Source organism: Scyliorhinus canicula, chromosome 1 (genome assembly GCF_902713615.1).
Source record: "Scyliorhinus canicula chromosome 1, sScyCan1.1, whole genome shotgun sequence".
Lineage (NCBI taxonomy): Eukaryota > Metazoa > Chordata > Chondrichthyes > Carcharhiniformes > Scyliorhinidae > Scyliorhinus > Scyliorhinus canicula.
The window spans coordinates 138,476,190-138,497,507 of record NC_052146.1 but is presented as its reverse complement, the minus strand read 5'-3'; the positions used below and the strand labels follow the sequence as shown (position 1 = coordinate 138,497,507).

Genomic DNA, 21,318 nt, shown 5'->3' with positions numbered 1-21,318 from the left:
TTAACTAGCTGCAACTTTAGGGAGACTGTTGGAATGGCCTACGTCAGGCAGCTGGTGAATGTGTGCAATTTGGCCTGTAGATACATGTAAATGTGAAAGTCTTGAGCTCAGCAATTAAGAGCTAAAATAATTCGACAAGAGTTGTGCAAACAGGTCCGTATTGAAAACAATTCAGGATTTTCCATCTCTGTTCAGTTGGCAAGTCAGCTTTCTGATTCTTCCTCTTCCCTTAAAACCTTAATTCTGAGCATATCATAAATAAAGTGCAAAATTACACCATCGCTTTAGTTGATGGATGAAAAATGGTCCGACAGACTACTTCAGCAGGAGCAGGGAAGGGCAATAAAGTGCTTGACAAATGAGACTAAAGGGCACATACCAGGCATGACGACCTTGTCACAAGCAATACATTTTGAGGAGAATTCACTGCAGTAACAATCATTGCATAACAGCTCTTCTTCCTGACATGTAAATGGCTCATCTGCCAGAGATCTGTCACACCGATAACACCTGAAGCAATGCTCGTGGTAGTGGCGGTCTTCGTAGAACAGCTCCTGGTCGAAAAAAAAGAGAGGGAGGGTGATATTCAGCAACAAGTAGTGAGGCAGCTTTTCAGGAACACAGCTCAATTACATAAATGATTCAAAAGGTTCGATGTTAACTCTTCAATGCCGGTAAATCATTCGTCTAAAGAAATAATTTGCTTTTCCTGTTTTGAGAATAACCCCAAAGGCTTCACGGCCAATTAATTGCTCTGGAGTATGGTAAATGTGGCAAACCAGGTGGCTAATTTGTGTACAAGATGTCACAAACAATAATGAGATGACTGAGCAATTCATTGATTTTGTGGTGTTGGTTGAGTAATGAATCTTAAGCACGGTAGCACAGTGGTTAGCACTGCTGCCTCACAGCTCCAGGGACCCGGGTTCAATTCTGGCCTCGGGTGACTGTCTGTGTGAAGTCTGCACATTCTCCCAGTGTCTGCGTGGGTTTCTTCCCGGTCCTCCGGTTTCCTCTAACCGTCCAAAGATGTGCAGATTAGGTGGATTGGCCATGCCAATTTGCCCCTTAGTGTCTTCTTGGTGAGGTGGAGTTACTAGGTTGCGGGGATAGATTGGAGATGTGGTTTTGATTTAGGGTGCACTTTCCAAGGGCCGGTGCAGACTCGATGGGCCGAATGGCCTCCTTCTGCACTGTAGGGATTCTATAACAGTTGGGAGAACTCAGATAGAGAAACCATAATAAAAAGCAAAATACTGTTGATGCTCAGAATCTGCAATGAAAACAGAAAATGCTGTTTAACTTCAGTAGGTCTGGCAGGATCTGTGGGGAGAGAGAAACAGAAACAGAATTAAGGGCCGGAATTCTCCAGCCGTTGCGATTCACTTTTTTCCGCCGGCAGCGCACCCCCACCTGTGCGTTTCCCAGTGGCGATGGGTGGCTTCGATGGGAAATGCCTTTGGCCAGCGATGGGACTATAGAATCCCACCACCAGCAAATGGTGTGCCGCCAAGAAACATGTGGCTGGGGGACTGGAGAATTCAGTCCAAGGTTCCCAGTCCATAACAAAATGTTAAGTCTGTTTTTCTTTGGTCGGGCCTGCTGAGTTTATTCAGCATTTTCTAGAGACTATAAGCTGTCTATGGTTACTACCAGGCAGCTAAAACAAAATGACAGGCTATAAACAGCCAACATTTATATCCATCAAGATCACATCATGGATTTCTGTCCATCACCAGTTCATTCAATTTTTGTTTCAATTTTCTAACCACATCTCCTCAAGGTGATGACATATCGGAATGTGGTTCTATCTGGTACCTTAACCCAAGTGGCTACATTGCATGCTTAAACTGGAATGGGGCATCATACTTGAACCTTGACAAAGATCAATTAATTCAACATAGATGGAATATTTAGCCTGGGAAATTCCTGGTGGCTGTGCCTCAGTTCCATGCTGAGCAGAACATTTACCAACATGACCAGAGAAGCTCCTGCTGCATTCTGTAACCAGGCACAGTCTAGTCTCAGTGACCCCACCGACCTGCACTCACATCAAAGTTAATCACCAAGTATTGCATGACAACATGCCAAAACACATTTTCAATAACCGACCAGCAAACATCAAAAGGCTCCATGCTTGAATTTTGAAAGGTACTGCACACCAGAACGTTCCCATGTATCTTAACTTCTTTGCAAAAACATCTGTGCATTTCCATTGAAACTTATGGCAGCATATGAGACAGGGAGCCCAGATCATTCCATGGGCTGATTTCCCCTTCACTCACTGAACATTTGTACTGGGCAGAGATCATAGAATCTACAGTGCAGAAGGAGGCTATTCGGCCCATCGAGTCTGCACTGAGCTTTGGAAAGAGCACCCTACCCAAGCCCACACCTCCACCCTATCCCCATAATAACGCGAAATGAAGACTGTTCCGGTCATCATAGACAGAGACAATGCCATAGAAAAGTTGAAAATAAAATTATTCATTCACAAGAAGATGCTCTGTACAGTTCAAAAGCATTGAAATCTAATCTATCTTATTCTGACAATTCATGACTCCACTAGAATGCAGTTGGACTTAGCTCTGCTCAGTCACAAAGCTTCAAACTGCCATTGACCTCAAACCTTCAGTTATTACTGAAACTCATTGCGATACCTAAACTGCATGGTGTACATGTATATATAGGAGAAGAAGCTTGAAGTACACATTTATTTCAACATGAATTGAAAATAGTCCGAACAGATGAGCCAGGTTGCTGTTGACAATTTTAGAGGATGACAGGGAAAAGGGATGCTCTGTGGTCACTCCTACCCAGCGGTTGCTATTGAATGCTAGTTAATTTATGCAGGTGGCTTTCATCAAGAAGAGAAGGAGGATTCTGCAGGACATATTTAATGATTCTGTGAGGAATCACTTAAGCTACTGCCCATCCCTCCTGCAGTGATTCAGTCTTGAGTTCATCCATTTCCTCTCCACTGAAATTTTTGGAAGGTGGGCAGATGGTTCCTTTATCACAGTTGTACTGAGCTGAGCGGGTGCGAGCAGCAAGAAATGAGAGCATTGCAAATATTTTGAAATGTAGACAGCACCCAGGTTTTTGAAAGTCACTTGTTCTATTCAACTATTAAACTAATGAAGATTAGAAGGTGGATAAAATGTTGTTGTGGGGAATCATTATTTTTAATGTACTGTCAGTCAGACTTGAAAGAGATCATAAATTTTTGTAAAAATAAACCTTGGGCTGGATTCTCCGCTGGCGGGATCCTCGGTTTCGGTGGCAGCGTATTCACTTCCGCGGATTTCCCGACAGCTTGGGGGTGCCCACAATGGGAAATCCCATTGGCCGGCTGCAGGGACGGAGAATCCTGCTGCTGGTAGTGGGCAGGGGGCAGAGAATACCACCCCTATACTTTTACTTATTGATGTGGTGGCACAGTGGCGGTGGTTAGCACTACTGCCTCATGGCTCCGAGGACCCGGGTTCGATCCTGGCCCCGGGTCGTTGTCCGTGTGGAGTTTGCACATTCTCCCTGTGCCTCTGTGGGTCTCACCCCCACAACCCAAAGATCTGCAGGATAGATGGATAGGCCACATTAAAATTGCCCCCGAATTGGAAAAAAATAATTGGGTACTCTAAATTTAGATTTAAAAAAATCTTTTGCTTATTTAAAAATGGACTTTGCTGGATAAAAGAACATGGCTGTGACAATGAAAAATGAAAATGAAAATCGCTTTATTGTCACGAGTAGGCTTCAATGAAGTTACTGTGAAAAGCCCCTAGTCGCCACATTTCAGCGCCTGTCCGGGGAGGCTGGTACGGGAATCGAACCGTGCTGCTGGCCTGCTTGGTCTGCTTTAAAAGCCAGCGATTTAGCTGAGTGAGTCAGATGATTTGCAATTGGCTACACTTCTGGGAACCTCCAATAAGTAATTACAGGAAAAAGCTCAACATTTATCCATGTGGAATGTCACACCTATCTTTGAAGCAACCCATTACAATTGACAAAACAAGGGAGCAGCATGTGGCCGGTGTCCTCAGCCTGGACTTACAACACAAAAGAGCCATCAAAACTCATTATACCTGTGGACTTGCTAATAGTCACCATTTACCTCCTAAGGTGAACAATGGATTTTGACCAGAAACAGAGGGGCATATTTTCTGGTCCCATCCTCTGCGGCAATCGGCACAGGCAGGATGGAAAATTTGGCAGATCATTTAAAGGTCCATTGATTTTGGATTGTTAATTTCCGGTCTTGGGGCAGGCATGATTGGAAACGCCCGCCCATATAAACTGTTTGTTTACCAGAAACTAACACATCAATGGGCAACACCACATGACATAGCCCCTCTAGCAAGTTTTAATGATCCATTCCTGAACTCTTGAGGACAGTTTGTTGTTAAACTTCCAGTCTTTCTACACAAAATCCATGCTCCAGGCTGACAAAAAGGCCTGCCTCAAGTCAAAACTACCTTGAAACCTGGGTCCCTGGAAGATTCCTGCCATTATCTGCAGTGTGGACCAACTATCTGTACATCAACCTCACCTTACTGCGCCATCACCATCTTTGAAAGAATTTGGCAACTTCTGCTTTCAGCTGGTTGAACCGTCTGAACTTAACTCCTACGTGAATGAACCTTCACTGGACGATGTTATTCACATGGGTTAATAGCCATATCTTAAAATTATATTTTAAGTTAGTTTGAATTGCAAACCCCTTTTTCTTGTCCCATCTCCTTCATGCATGTGTGTATGTTCGGCAGCATGGTGGCGCAGTGGTTAGAACAGTGGCGCCAAGCACCCGGCCCTGGGTCACTGTCCGTGTGGTGTTTGCACATTCTCCCTGTGTCTGTGTGGATCTCATCCCCACAGCCCAAAGATCTGCAGGTTAGGTGGATTGGCCACACTAAATTACCCCTGAATTCCCGTACCAGCCTAACCGAGCAGGCGCCGGAATGTGGCGACTAGGGGCTTTTCACAGTAACTTCATTGAAGCCTACTCGTGACAATAAGCGATTTTCATTTCAATTAGGTACTCCAAATTTATTTATTTTTAAAAATGTATGTATGTATGTATGCAGTTGCAATGACCACTCCCCGGGTTTGAATGTATGAATAAACAATACTTCTAATTTCACCCGAAAGAGAGCTTGCCCTTTAAATTTGAAAATGTTCACAAATAGAGGATTTGCAGAAACACACAAAAAGCCTATTTCAAAAAGATTAAAGCACATCCGCTTACAGACAGACGTTGAGAAAAATAAAGGAGTTCAGTTTGCCTCTCGCCCGTCTGGAACAGTAAACAGATGTAATCATTAGCTTTAGAAGCCAAAGAACCATTGTAGACTCGCTCAGATCATAGAATGGTTACAGCACAGAAGGAAATCTTTCAGCCTGTCAATCCCATGCCAGCTCTTTGCAAAAGCAATTGTAGTTCCAAATGATCAAACTTTACACCACAATTTTTAAACGACAACCACACATGGTCAGGGACAAGTGACTTTTATAAGTTGCAGTTTCTATCCAAAAGGACCCAAGACAGTTTTACAATTCACTCATAAATGTTAAAAATGTGGCATGCTGTGCATGACTCAAAGCGTGATAAAATGTTTTTAACAATTTACCAGCTTTGTAGTGGAAGCAAAAGGTAGTTGCATTGCAAAATTAAGTTTCAAGAGGTCAAACAACTTTTCTAATTTGCTAACACAGCCTTGTCCACATTGCTGTCGTTTTCAAGAATCAATCATGCTCAAAAACAACTTCTAAAGACCTTACAGGAGTGCTTGCCCTTAAGTGGGACACAACTTTAGAGACAAGGAGCTGGATTCTTCGCCGGCGGGATGCTCCGTTTCGCCAGCAGGCGGAGGCTTTCCCAACGGCGTGGGGCTGCCCTACAATGGGAAACCCCATTGACCAGCTGGCCTAACAGAGCATTCCGCTGGCAGGGTGAAGCAGAAATGTGGCGCGGCGGGACAGAGAATCCAACCCAAGTACTTTATGTTTCACAGAAAACGGCTGATTTGAAGTTTTCCAATATTCTTTTTCAGAATGATGGCATTGCTGGCCAAATTGGCATTTATTGTCCATTTCGGATTAATTATTCAAACAATAGTCTTCATGAGACATGCACATTTACAATTAACCAAAATTGAGATGCCATAATTCAATGGCGTAGTGGCATTGTCACTGGATTAGCAATCCAGAGAACCAGAGAAAGATCTGTGGACACTGGTTCAAATCCCCCCACAGCAGATGGTAAAATTTGAAGTCAATAAAAATCTGGAATTAAAAGTTTAATGATGATCATGAAGTGGCTGTCGTAAAAGTTGACGAATACCCTTTAGGGAAGAAAATCTGTCACCCTTACCTGGTTTTGTCTACATGTGACTCCAGATCCACACCAATGCAATTAGAGATGGGCAATAAATACTGGCCCAGCTACACCCCGTAAAAAAAAATGAAGTTAAAAAAAAATAGAAAGCGCCTGGGTTGAATCTCTGGCCACTGGGAAGGAGAAAGGATCATTGGAAGGAAAGGGGAAAGAAAGCATTTCTTGGCCCACTGATCGAATGTTCCTATGGATACTAGGCTTGTTTGATTTGATTTATTGTCACATGTACCGAAGTACAGTGAAAAGTATTTTTCTGCGGCCGAAGGAACGTACACAGTACGTACATAGTAGACAAAAGAATAATCAACAGAGAACATTGACAAATGGTACATCGACAAACAGTGATTAAATGGTTACAGTGCGGAATAAGGGGCCAAACAAAGCAAATACATGAGCAAGAGCAGCACAGGGCATTGTGAATAGTGTTCTTACAGGGAACAGATCAGTCGGAGGAGAGTCGTTGAGGAGTCTTGTAGCTGTGGGGAAGAAGCTGTTCCTATGTCTGGATGTGGGGGTCTTCAGACTTCTGCCTGATGGAAGGGTCTGGAAGAAGGCAATGCCTGGGTGGGAGGGGTCTCTGATAATGCTGTCTGTCTTCCTGAGGCAGCGGGAGGTGTATACAGAATCAATAGGGCGTGGCAGATGCGTTGGGCTGAGTTCACCACACTCTGCAGTTTCTTGCGATCTTGGGCCGCGCAGTTGCCATACCAGGCTGTGATGTAGCCGGATAGGAATCTCTCTATCGCACATCTGTAGAAGTTTGAGAGAGTCGGTGCAGACATGCCAAATTTCTTTAACTTCCTCTGGAAGTAGAGACGATGTTGGGCTTTCTTGACTGTTGCATCAACGTGAGCGGATCAGGACAGACTATTGGTGGTGGTGACCCCCAGGAATGTAAAGCTATCGGCCATCTCCACTTCGGAGCTATTGATGCAGATGGGAGTATGTGTCGTGCTACGCTTCCTGAAGTCGATGATCAGTTCCTTGGTCTTTCCAATATTTAGAGAGAGGTTGTTTTCGGTACACCATGCAACCAAGTGATTTATCTCCCTCCTGTAGTCTGATTCGTCATCGTTTGAGATACGGCCCACCTCAGTCGTATCATCCACAAACTTATAGATTAAGTTGGAGTTAAATCTTGTCACACAGTCATGTGTATAGGGAGTACAGTAGAGGACTGAGCACACATCCTTGCGGGTCTCTGGTGTTGAGGACTATTGTGGAGGAGGTGCTGTTACCTATCCTGACAGATTGCGGTTTGTTGGTGAGGAAGTCAAGAATCCAGCTGCTCAAGGAGGGGTCAAGTCCAAGATTGCGGAGTTTGGTTATTAGTCTTGTCGGGATAATGGTGTTGAAGGCGGAGCTGTAGTCGATGAACAGCTCGACTATGGTCAAATAGCCAGATCCCTTGTATAACTAGGATCACTCATGGTAGAATGGCATGACTGCCCAATGGATCAATTAGTCTCTCCAGGAGAGGAGTACATGGGTGGGAATCACATTTACAATCACAATTAAAGAAAGGCCTCCTTATGTTGACTTCAACTTTTGTTGACAAATTTCACAATGTGGAAACGAACACAGTGACTGCATCTCAGTGAGAAAATGATGTTGATGACCTTGCTGATGTAATTAATGGACACAATCAATTAGGAAGAAAATATTCACTCTCTGACTTGTTTTCACCGCACAGATCAACTGATATGGAGAAAATTGATGTGAGTAATTCAGTAATGGAGGGCTGTTCACTGCATTAAATACAAGTGGTCTTCGAAGTCTTGACTTTTGCTTTAAAATAAATACTCTTAAAAGGTTGGCTGGCACCATACCAACAAAATGAAATATTCCTCAAGGGGAACAAGGAAAATGAGCCACGCTCCCAAAATCCTCTCATGAAACAAATTAAAATTGCTAAATGTTTGGGAAAGCATTCAAAGAAAAACATTTGAAGAGAAGAAACTGAACATACAGGCAGGCACTGCCAATGTAAACACAAAACCATTTGTTTACTGGTAGCTTGGAACAGGGTTGTGTCAATATAACAAATATGTAAATCTTAAAATGATTAACTACCTGACTCTGTAAAACTAGGATCAAGGCACACAACGGTACTCTGTGCTGTGGTAATGTACTTACAAAATGCAGGTCTGGGAAAGTCAATAAAACATATTCGCAGATTGGACAGTGCTCTAGACGTGCTCATTTTCTACAGGAACTAATTTCCTACTCGAGGAAATCATCTATTAATATTTGAGGAAATGCAATAAAAGCATATTAAAGCTACTGATTTTGGAAAGATGCAAGAACTAAGAGCCACATGAATATACACATGGAAGTTACAATGCTAAAAAAAACAGCACATGAGCAGCAGGGTGGCAGAGTGGTTAGTACTGCTGCCTCACAACGCCAGAGACCTGGGTTCAATCAATTCCAGCCTTGGGTGACTGTGTGGAGTTTGTACTTTCTCCACTTGTCTATGTGGGTTTCCTCCGGGTGCTCTGGTTTCCTCCCACAGTCCAAAGAAGTGCAGGTTAGGTGGATTGGTCATGCATTCCCTTACTTTCCAAAGATATGTAGGCTAGTTGGGGTTCTGGGGTTACGGGGGATAGAGCGGGGGGGGGTGGATATAGGTCTAGGTCGGGTGCTCTTTCAGAGGGTCGATGCAGAAGCGATGGGCCGAATGGCCTCCTTCTGCATGACAGGAATTCTATGATTCTATGGATATTCGGCAAAACAAGCCTGTGTTGGGATTTAGTGCCCGTGTAAGCACAGTCCTTGCATTGAAATTTTGAAAGCATTCTAAACTCTGCAAGAGGATGAGACACATCAAAGACAGTGAATTTTGGGTAGGAGGGGCTGGAGGTTGGCCCAGCCTTGGACCTGTATAGATCTCAACCTGTAGGACTGAGGCCAATAAGTCATGGAGCGTTGGGTCTCATCAACATTTTACATACAAATTGCTTGTGGTCTGATACACATCTACATGGAACTCGTACATTTGAACAGCACAAATATTAGGTTGCTCAAATATCAAGGTCAGAGCTGAGGATTTGGAGATATTTGTAACGACCGTGGAATCAGGGGGCACATTGTAATCATTTTTGTTAGAAATTGGCTTTAGTTGGCAGCTAAATGAAAAGTTGCGACAATAAAGGGGGGTGGAGGCAAGTGATAGATGTACTTGCTCCCATTCACCATTGAAAGTTTCTCCAGAGCAAACAGTAGTGTGAACCAAATGGAAATAAGTTCTTTCCCAAATTCTTGTCCCTTTATTTTCCCTCACTACATCCTGGGCGGGATTCTCTGATCCTGAAGCTAAGTGTTGACGCTGTTGTAAACGCCGTTGCGTTTCTCGACAGCGTCAACATGGCCTCAGGATCAGCGATTCTGACTCGTACAGGGGGCCAGCACAGCACTGGAGCGAACCACGCCACCAGCTGCCGACCACGGTCTGCGCATGCGCCGGGAGGGGCCGGCACCAATGCGCACATGCGTGGGGGGGGGGGGAAGAGAGCCGCGCCAATGTGCCGGGGGAGCCTGCACCAATGCGCGCATGCACAGTGGCGGCGCCAATGTACGCCTACGCCGGGGGGGTGGTGCCAATGCGCGCATGCCTCTCTTCTCCATTCTGACCCTCGCAACATGGCATAGGGCTACAGGTGCCAGCATGAAACAAGAGGCCCCTGTAGGCTGACGCCATGTTGCGTCGGGGCCGGCGCGGAACAATAGACACGCCCAGCAAGAGAGGCCGGCCCGCCGCTCGAAGGCCTTGCCTGGAGTCGGACCCCCCCCCCCACCACCCCCCTACCAGTCTGCCCCCGGATGCATGCACACAGAGGTCTCGCTGAGTCAAACCAGGTGTGAACGCCGCCGGCGGGACTTGGTTTTTTTTTTGCGTGGTCGCTCGGCCCATCCTGATCGGAGAATTGCCGGGGGGGGGGGGGGGGGGGGGGCGACCGGTGCCACGCCGGTCTTGCCGGCCTGGCCTGCCTGAGAGAATACCCCCCCCTGATTCCCAGCCCTCCAATAGTACACAGTCGCAAAGGACAATTTTATGAAGAATCTTAGTGGCACAAAATAGACAAATAGCTATTGCCATTTTCTGGAGACGAGGGCAATGATGGGTTACCTAGGCTAGTGAGTTGGCCTCCTTCATCTGTCTGGGCCGCAAGTCAGGCTTGTTCACGAACCATGGCACCATGAATAAGAACACATGTAATACTACACATCAAACTTTTCATAATGAGTTATAGAATACTAATTATTTATATGTAATAGAATAGTCATCAAATTCAAAAAAGGTAAAAACAAAATAAATATTTACACTTGGATGCAGAGGGAGGGCACAGTTCTCACTGTCCATGTTGTGTGCAATTAGCATGCACCTCATTTGACTCACCCTTACTTTATGTCGTATCACTTCAGTCATACCGGTAGGAAAAAAACTAAGCAGAGGGAAATCAGTGGAATGTGGCAACTCTGCATGTGGGCAATGATCAACAAAATGTCTCTGTATTTTGCGCAGGCTCTCGAAGTTTGGAGAAAAGCCAATTGAGCATGAGGTAATAGAAGAAACAAGTTGCGGGATATGTAAATAGTGCACAAATTTGACTCTACATTCACCTGAATGTTCTGAAAACGATTGAACTGGTACGTTAACAGCTGCTATGGAAAGATATGCACACCGCCTAGTAACGTAACTTGACTCTTCTGCACCAGGAGAGGAGTCTCAGACTCAAGGTATACTGAAGAATGAGATATGTGTTTCCCCAATGTTTGTGGCTTAGGTTTAACATCACAATAATAGTTGGGTGAGTGTGGTACGTTAATAGCAAAAATAATACATTTTAAACATGTTCAAGTCACTGTACTTACCCTAGCTTCATGTCCAATCAGCTCTTTGCACTCGTCACATGTATTTGCAAACAGGGAGTCATAACACGGGATACAGTAGGGGCTGTCTTCAGATAGGATGTACTTCCTGCCATACAGGGATTCTTTGCAGTGGTCACAATCAAAGCGTTCACTCATCTTATGTGGTCAGCTGTCACTGTGCAGAGAAATGGGGGAAAGACTTTAATCAAACATTAATTGATAAATGCAATGACAAGCATTTGTTTATTTTGAGCAAACTTACTTTGGTGTGGAGCACGCTGCCCTGTCGCAGCTGGCAAGAGTTATGGAAGAACGAACTGGAAATTACTCAATACCTTTCCCCCCTCCCTCCCAATGAACTGGAAATTCTGAGGGAAGCTATGGGACTGCTGCTTGCAATTGGTCTCCTCCCCTCCCTTACTCTCCCGACTTCTCCGACTGACTTATTCCAGTGCATTATTCTACAGACAGCTTGCCAAAATAATCACTCATCGTGGGTGAACTCAGACAGAGGCCTAACACCCTGTTCAACCTTGAAGGACAGCAGAGAGGAGCCTAGCCCTATACTTTCCTGATGCCCATGAAACAAGAATCATTAGAACAAGGAGCAGAAACCTCTTTCTCCCCATGCAGGAGCAACAAAGGCAATTGGAGCGTGATGCAGTGACTGCTCCAGCCAACCTCCGTCAACTCAATTGATGCAGAGATCAAACCTTGGTCGTTACTGATTCTATATAGCTCAACATCACACAGCTACACAGCCTTCATTTATTGCGCCAGCTGGACAGCTGCTAGTTGTTATCCTGAGGCAGGTTAGAACAAGCAGAACCTTTTTACACATATGGTTTTGCTTCTCATTTCCCCAATCTGAAGCCTGTTAAAAGCCTTTCGAGAATTTCACCATTTCCCACTGCGGTTAGAGCCCCATGTGCCAAGTTTCAGTGAGCAGTGGGACGGTGAAGCTGAAAACAACCAGTTAAAATGACAACCTCGCTCTCTAGTCAGGGGCATTGGTCTATGATTTTTTTTTAAAACAAGCTTGAGAAAACAAAAAACGTGAACAGGATTGTTGAGGGTGCCTGGCAGTTCAAACAGGACTTCAAATCGCATTGAAATAATGGGCCGATCGTTTCTTTTGAAACTTAGTTCACAGGAGAGTTTGTAAGTACACAAGGAAATCTGGAAACCTTCTGTTTAGGAATTACCATTGACTTGAGCAGCCTGGAAGCAAATTCCAACACTGTGATTGTATATGTTAAGATCTCACTTGCCGTGTCTTTGGTTCCCATAAATTGGAAATAATCACACTTTGTACTCAAAATGCTAGAGTTTCATTTGAGTGTATTTCTTGTTATTTTCCACGTGCCTGCTGGACTGCAAGACTGATACATTGTTATGCACATGGTTGCAGCAGTGAAATGCAACATCCAGGACGCATCTTCGCAGAACAATGAGTTCTTAGCTTCGTTTTTACAAATAATATAACAGATAGGTTACTGTTGAGTTGAACGCAATCAAAGCAATACAGCTAATCGTGAAAAAATAAAATAAAATCGGCTTTATATCATCAGGTTGTAAAAATGCTGAAACGCCCCCACATCATTTCTTTATTCTCTGACTATTGTCTTTTGGAACATTCAATATACAAAAACGCTACTTCTGCAGGTTTTTTGTTACTGTCGAAACATTATGCAGGATACAAAACTACTGCAAACAACACGTCTGAAATCATAAGTGTTCTTAATAAAAACAAGTTGTGATTAAGGTAACTTAAATTGTTACCAGACTCCTAAAAATCAGCATGAGAAAATGCAAAGCAAACAAGGTTAGGACTCACGAGAAGCGACTCCAACAAGTAGCCACAGCTGCCAGCAGGATTAGTACTGACAGGCTAAGGGTACACAGCATTCTACGTTGCTCTCACACCAAATGCCAGTTAACAGACTCGTTTAGGCAGGAGGATGACTTATCACAAGAGTATGTAACACATGGGCTATTAAGGCAGCATGCTGTTAATTTGAATCTCCATCTCACTATGTCTATGCAAACCCCTGCAGCTCGCTGATGGGAATAAAGAAAGGTCTATTAGTACTGACAGATAGATTAAAAACTGGTGAAAAAGCAAAGCAGCTTGTATTAAACTGTCAGTTAAGTAAAATATGAAAACAGCTGAAAGCCATAAGTATCAGCGTTTGACTTGTGAAAAGATACAGCAAATACTGTTAACTGTAGCGAGATACGATGGCATTCTCTGTCCTGCCCTGGCCTTGAATGCAACGTGCATTATTTATGACCCTTTTGAAGAAAACATCCATCATAGAATCCCTGCAGTGCCATTCGGCCCATCGAGTCTGCACCAACCCTCCAAAAGAGCACCCCATCTAGGCCCAATCCCTGGAACCCAACCCAACCTTTTGACACTAAGGGGCAATTTAGCACGGCCAATCTACCTAACCTGCACATTTTTGGACTATGGGAGGAAACCGGAGGACACAGACACGGGGAGAACGTGCAAACTCCACATAGATAGTCAACCAAGGTCAGAATGGAACTCGGGCCCTTGGCGCTGTGAGATAGCAGTGCTAACCACTGTGCCACCTTTCTGCCCCAATGTAGAATACCAACAGCACATCTACTTTGCATACTTCAAGGTTTACTTTACAGAGAATTCCACTGCACAATAAACATAACATATTGGGCGGGTTTCTCTGTCCCGCCACACCAGATTTCTGGTGCAGCACCCCGTTGGGATTCTCCATTTTGCCGGCTGGTCAATGGGGTTTCCCATTGCTGGACAGTGCCACCCCATCCCCCTGGGCTGCCGGCAAAACGGAAAATCCCAACGGCAGAGAATTAGCCCAATGTATTTTTATTACACTGTGCACTAGTTGCTGCCATCATGGTAGCTGAAGTAATATGTTTACACATATACACATGTTGTGCAATTGTTCATTGAGTGTAACATTGGACATTTTGATTCACTGAAGGAATGAAACCTGTAATAACTTGTCACTTTGAATACATTTCATTCCATTCACCATACTGTAGCTGAAACCAATTACTTGATTAATCGATTACATCTAGTTAATGAAATTTACACGTGCCGGATTTAGCTAGCTGCATGTTTGATAGACTGACCTCACGGCTGGAGTGAGATTTTGGCTTTGTACTACCGTTACCATCTCTGACTCAGCATTTGAATACAACTCCATACAACTTTGATAACTGAAATTCTGGTTCTGGACTTTCTACTTGAGTTATCTAATGGGAAACTAATGTCTGACTGTCGGAGCCCAGAGAACCTTCTTGCCATCTAGGACCAGCTACCATACACTATCCTCTGGTATAAAGATGATTTTGCCTACTGAAGGAACATTCATGCCATGGCTTGCCAGTCTGTTCATCAACCCGCAAATACTTTTGCTACATTATGCTATTCTCAACGTGAAGGGTGCAAAAATAAGAAAACAACTAATATACATTTTTTTCTGGTCAGCTGTGTACCTAGAATGAGCAAAAATATGCTGTATCTGGCCAGGTTATAAAATAAATTGATACAGGTAGATACTGTTTTTCTACAGTGTTACAATTATTCCCAAGTCGAGAAGTCTTGGGTTGGCAAAGGCAAACCTTTGGAGCCTCTAAGTCTGTGTACTGATATTGCAGGAGATGAAACACGTCGGTGATGGGCAACCCGGACTAGTGAGTGGGCCACTCATCTTAGTGCGACATCAGATTGAAATCGTGCTTGTTCACTAACTTGAATATGATTAAATAGATTTCACACAGACAAAACAACAAGATATAGAAAAGGCTTAATCATTCAAATATTAATAGAACTGTCAGCTACTTTTGAGCAGTAAAAACTGAAGAAATATTTCTACTTTGGATGCAGAGGGAGCCCCCGGCTCTTACAACGTAGTGAGCACTCAGCACGCACCTTACTTCATGTGTGGCAATTCTGTGCGCGGGCAATGGCCAACAAAATGTCTTGTGAGCCACACTCAGAACCCTGATGGGCTGCATGTGGCCCCACGGCTGCAGGTTGCCCATCACTTGAGCTAAATGCATGAAGCCGACCTTCACAAGCTCTAATAAACTGCTCATAGCATCCCTACCCTGTGGACATTTCTAGGTTTGGTTTATCGTTAGCTGGACAAACCAGCTGTCAGGCTGGTGCATGGGCTTCGGAAAGGAAACAAAATTAGCCAACTTTCCCCTTCAAATTCTAATCCAATGACCCCCTGCTGAATACCAATCTGAGACTGGGCAAACATTGACTGTGATGCTTGCCAATATTCACCAACCTGGTTCAATTACTTGATAAGGCACCAAAGGTCTCTGTCACCCATGGAACTACAGCCCAGGCGGCGACAATGCTTTCAGGAGATGAGAGAAAACAAATATTAATCTGTATTATTTAAATCACAAGGGTTGGAATGTTAAGTAAATGTTACTCCTAAAAGCTCAGCGTGGCAGCTGATCCCAACAGACAGCATTGGCTCAAACAGTGTTTGCACTTATTGTGCGACTGTCAGCTGCTATACTGCCATTAAACCTTCCATCTGTTTTTAAAACAAAACAAGCCTTTGTCAGAAAGGTAACATTATTTACAACCTGCGTGGCAGGAGGAAATTTGGATTTACTGATGGACAGGCTACTCTGCTGTCTAAAATATTTCAGATAAAGAAACAGTATTCAGACTGGGGCATAAATTTTCTGCAGGGATGGACTCACTGGCCGCTCACAGCTGGACTGGTACAATCACACCTCTTCATTCTCCCCAGAGGCAGAGAGGCTGTTACTCTCCACCATCAAAGTACCATCCTCTACTCCATTTCAAGTTATTTTACCAGGCTGGCTAAATAGGGGCTGGTTTAGCACACTGGGCTAAATCGGCGGCTTTTGAAAGCAGGCCAGCAGCACGGTTCAATTCCCGTACCAGCTTCCCCGAACAGGCGCCGGAAAGTGGCGACTAGGGGCTTTTCACAGTAACTTCATTGAAGCCTACTCGTGACAATAAGCAATTTTCATTTCATTTTATACCTTGTTGACTTTCTGATCATTAAGCAACACACACGTGAGACAAATGCCGAGAAAGGCATTGTCAAATTTGCTGGAATCCAGCTGATCTTGATAGGATGAACATGTCAGCACAACATTGTGGGCTGAAGGACCTGTACTGTGCTGTACTGTTCTATGTTTCTTCATTCTGCTAGCTGAAAGGGCTCCAAGTGTAATAAACTTGCACATCACTACCCTGTTGCTGATCGGAGTTTCAAATTCCATACTGCTGGGGAATTTGCCCTACTGTGCAGGACAGGGCAGCAAAAATGGAAAATTATTCTGACTGCCAACATTTTAAGAATGTACGGTTTTCTCCTTTACCTCCCACACTTCCCACTTTGGAGTGAAACGTATCAGTCCTTTGTGTTGTGACATTTCTCTACTGTTGGTTTCCAACTTTCAGGCACAAGAAATCCTGTGCAGAACAGTCTTGACATAAACTTAAAAAAACATTGCAATATTTCCTTGGTCGCTGAAAATTCCTCCAAGTATCTAGAGAGGACATCAGTACAGTAATGTTATAAATCATATTGTTGCCATTCTTAATATTGCTGAGCTTGGCCTTCATTTCATTGGTACTTACTGCAGTCATTCTAGCTTGAGGTTCTAAATGGGTTAATGTTTAAGTCTTCAGGTGAGGCTATCTTTGTCAAAGTCTGTTAATGTACTGATGACAGCAGTCCAGTAGTATTTCTACATACGGCTCAGAAACAATTTTTTCAAAGACATATAGGTGCACGAGCTAGAGTGGGAGCAGTCATATGCAGTCCACCCGATCCACTCAGTAGCAAATCTGGGATTGTACCCAAGTGAGAGGAGCCAGCAGGTCCCTGGGGGAAATACTTTGCAGTCTCTCATACTGTTTAGTAGTTGCCCAAAGGGGACACAGCTGTTCTCAGCCAGAGAGAGACATGAATCGAGGTGAATTTGGAGCATGTTGCTCTTTTTTTTTTAATAAAGCACTTTGCTCAGAAAGTGCCTGAAGTACAGAGATATCCCATCCACGTGTGTGTTCTCCATAATGCCAGGCTTCTTATGAGTTACAGCTCTTGGGTGCCACGGGGAAGATCAAATTATAATAGTTATTAAAAGGCAATAGTTTGAAAAAAATTAAATTCAGATACTTAGAACTGTGCACAATTAATAAAAGGAAATATTCAGGCTTGTGGGCGTAAACTAAACTGGAATATATTTTACTGTTACCTTGAGACAGAAGATTAAATATCAATGTTGATGTTCAATAATAATTGGAATAGACAATGGCGTTCTTTACCAGTGCACTAGCACCAGAATTAGTACAAGAAGGTACCTCCATAATGAAATGAGGTATTGAGGATAATCTATCTCAGAACGGCTACAGCTGCCTATTACTGATGGATAAAAATACCGCACACCGATATGTTGAGGCCGGAAGATGCCAAGTTTAATTCCTGATCTTAGACTTTGTTAGCCAATCTCAGCTGTCTGTGATGGTGCATGGGACAGTGGAATTAGCTATAAAATCACGGAGTTAGGATGGGGTAAATAAACTTAAGTAAAGGGCGAGGTTTTCAGGGCCCGTTCGCCATGGGTGCCAATCCCGTTGTGGACGCTAGCTCTTGAAAACCATAATGGGCTATGCGTCAGCAAAATTTCTTGTGCAATGTTCCCGAGACCTTCCCGGTGATGTGACCCCAGAAAAGGCTTGAATCGGATTTCAATAAATTAGAATACATTCGGATTTCATTAAACGGCTTGAATCTGTATATTGGGGCAATGTCAGATGTTTCCCCCGTCCGTGTGACATCACGGAAACCAATTGGGATTACCACACTGGAGGCACGGGGGTGAGGAGGGGGTAGTGCCAGAGGCAGGACCAGACTCCAGCGAAACCCACAGAAGGGCTTGACATTTTGGGGGGGGGGGAGGAATGATGGTTTGTGACTGCCTACAATCCGTACACTGCAGGAGGCCACTCGGCCCATTGAGTTTGCACTGACACGGGGGTGGGGGGGATGTGCAAACTCCACACAGACAGACAGTTCCCCGAGATCGGAATCGAACTGGGTCTCTGCCGCTGTGAAGCAGCAGTGCTAACCACCGTGCACACAAATGGTGGGGGGAAACTTAGAATAGGAGAGTTCCCCGATGCCAGAGCGGATGGGGTGAGGTGGGGTTGGCTGGGTCACCCTGGTGCCTGTGTGGTGTTGGGGGGGTGGGGTAGAGGGTGACTATAAAATATTGAGTGGGGTGGGTGGGGGAGGAGAGAGGTTAGACTTCTGTGTTGGAGGGTTGAGGTTCCCCTCGTCTTCTGGGGGTCCTGATGGGTGGGGTGGGTGATGTGCTAACAGTGGTTAGCACAGCTGCCTCATGGCACTGAAGACCCAAGTTCGATCCTGGTCCCGGGTCACTGTCCGTGTGGAGTTTGCACATTCTCCTCGTGTCTGCGTGGGTCTCACCCCCAGTCTCACCCACACAACCCAAATATGTGCATGGTAGGTGGATTGGCAATGCTAAATTGCATCTTAATTTGGAAAAAAAAAAGAATTGGATGCATTATATATTTTTTACAATTCTGACAGGGCTGGACAGACTAGATGCAACCGACGTTTCTCTGGCTGGGGTGTCTAGAACAAGGGATCACAATCTTAGGATATGGGGTAGGCCATTTAGGACTGAGATTAGTAGACATTTCTTCACTCAGTGGGTGGTAGACCTGTGGAATTATCTACCACAGAAAGCTGTGGAGGCCAAGTGACTGAATATATTTAAGGAGGAAATAAATAGATTTAATTTCTGCATGATTGGTTGGCGTCCACCAAGTTTGAACAAAAACTAACTATTTATTAGAATAACTATAACTCTCTACAGAGTGCATGATGTGCTACCGACTTCGACAGTTCCAGGATCAATTCTGGCTGGGAAAGGCCACGATCATCCTCTGGGATCCGCAACTACAACCCAACGATTCGATCGGGTCACACGAACCTTCAAAACCATGCCCCCGTCAAGGGACCCGTTACTACAATAGATTTCCAGACTCGAAAGGCACCAAACGTTATGGGGAGGGTGTGGGAGTATGGAGTTGAGATAGAAGATAAGCCATGATCATATTAAATGGTGGAGCAGGAGTGAGGGGCCGACTGACCTACTCTGCTCCTTTTTCCTATGTTTCTAGGCTTGGGGTGTTATAACCTGATTCACTGCTGAGGCTGAGATATTAGTGCAGTTACCATCCAGAGTTAGAGACACAGCAATGCAGAGATAGATACACAGGGATAGGTTCACATGAGTCTCTTGCAAGTCTGTGTGGAATAGAAGAAGAAGGGAACAATCGAGAGTGAAAAGTCCTCCCATTATTCACACTGAATCACTTCCATCACTATATCTTGATCTGCCTCATTTTGTGCTTCACTTGCCATTTCTACACAGTGAACTCTCCTGACCCCGCTGCTCATTATAAAATAACAAATCTCTATTAGAAAGATTGCAATTCCACTGTAGCATGTGCACCAGGCAGTAGGCTTCATTCTCTCTTCTTATTACTGGAGCCGAGTTCAAACACAATGTCACAACGGAAGCACAATTGTTTTTTGAGGAGGTGTCTGTCTGCATGTTCTAGTGGAGGCAAGGGGGACACGTTCCTTAAGCAATGCTTTGACTCTTGTGGACCTGGAGCGTTTTTGTCCTCCAACTGTTGTGGGAATGACATAAAAAGATCTTTTGAAGTGTTTTGCACTAAAACAGAGAATTCCTGCGAGCTGACGACAACAACAATGTGTCTGTGGAATTGGACAGAAAATAATGAACATGTGCAGTGATTCATTCAATAATACAACCACTTGTATCGCAAGAGAATAAATACTACACAGCGTAAAGCGTGTTAAAAATGCTATACATTAGTTACAGGAGATACATATAGATTAGACTATTGTCCACAGTGGGATGTGGAAATGCAGATAATAGAGTTGCAGATACTGAATTATTGGGTGAATCATATTGCACTAATTGGAAACCTACTGTGTAGGCTCATACCTGTGGCTTCCTCAAAGTTCAAGCAGTTTTACTTTAAACGGATTGTCCTTGGCTAATGCTGACATTCCGTTCTGATGTCTGTTTTTGTTCAGTTCAGTTTATACCAGGGCAATGAAGTTAAAATGAATCTGAAACTTAGTGCCTTAAGCAAAAGGGGTGGAGGTAGCTGATCAGAGCCATCTGCATAAACGATAGACAAGCTCAATTTTTTGCAAGTATACAAAAGGATTAAGATCAAAGCGACAGTAAATAAGCACTCGAGAGTTGGGCTGCACCTCCTCAATTCTTAATGAAAGGTGGGAACCTTTTCTTTGAATAAACGAGGCACTGAGATCTTAATTGCAATACTAACTTGTCAAGAATTGTTCTAATTCCATCAGGTTTCTGTAAACTCTGCATAGGAACAAACAATTTGAAAGCCATCACCATGGGGTTCCTACTTCAGTAGTTCAGTGCGAATAAAACAAATCATAATGCAAAGCAAAGCATTCATTTTGAAACTGTGCCAATGCCTTGGTCAAATTTGGCTGCAGTAAGAATGAATTCAGTGCTCTGTAACTGGGAAACAGTCACATTTGGGTGAGGCTTTGTATTTTGCTTGTCAGCGGGTTCTGTACAATGGCGAGAAAGAAGTGGTCGGTGCATCGAAATTCCATGGGTAACTATGTGTTGAGCAGGCACATCTCTCTGTGGAATAGATACAATTCTTTGTCTTGCTAACTTCTTATTCCCCTTTTAGTCTTCGTTGGAGGAAATAGGGCACTGTCAGAGGTGCTGTCTTTCAAAAGTGATGATCTGCTCTCTGTGGACATAAAAGATCCATCCCATGGCACCATTTTGTACAAGAGCATTTTGAAGAGAGCTCCAAAGGGTATCATGCCCAATATTTGTCCCCCAATCGACATCACAAAAAACAGGCTGTGGTCATTATCATATTGCTGTTTGTTAGTTCTTTCTGTGCACAAATT

General features: G+C 44.1%; 1 protein-coding gene across 3 annotated transcripts in view; it reads right to left on the bottom strand.

Moving 5' to 3' along the window:
• fhl3a (four and a half LIM domains 3a) overlaps window positions 1-21,318 on the bottom strand; it is a 127,573-nt gene that overhangs the window by 19,733 nt on the left and 86,522 nt on the right. Inside the window, exons 1-3 of one of the 3 annotated variants that reach the window (XM_038800943.1) lie at window positions 13,107-13,299; window positions 11,270-11,444; window positions 380-554 (exon numbers count right to left, since the gene is read on the bottom strand). In XM_038800943.1, the coding sequence (XP_038656871.1) occupies window positions 380-554; window positions 11,270-11,425 (331 nt within the window). In that variant the 5' untranslated portion in view covers window positions 11,426-11,444; window positions 13,107-13,299. Of the gene's footprint in view, window positions 1-379; window positions 555-11,269; window positions 11,445-11,531; window positions 11,842-13,106; window positions 13,300-21,318 lie in introns of those variants that run through there. The other 2 variants (XM_038800951.1, XM_038800933.1) reach the window with 2 other exon arrangements.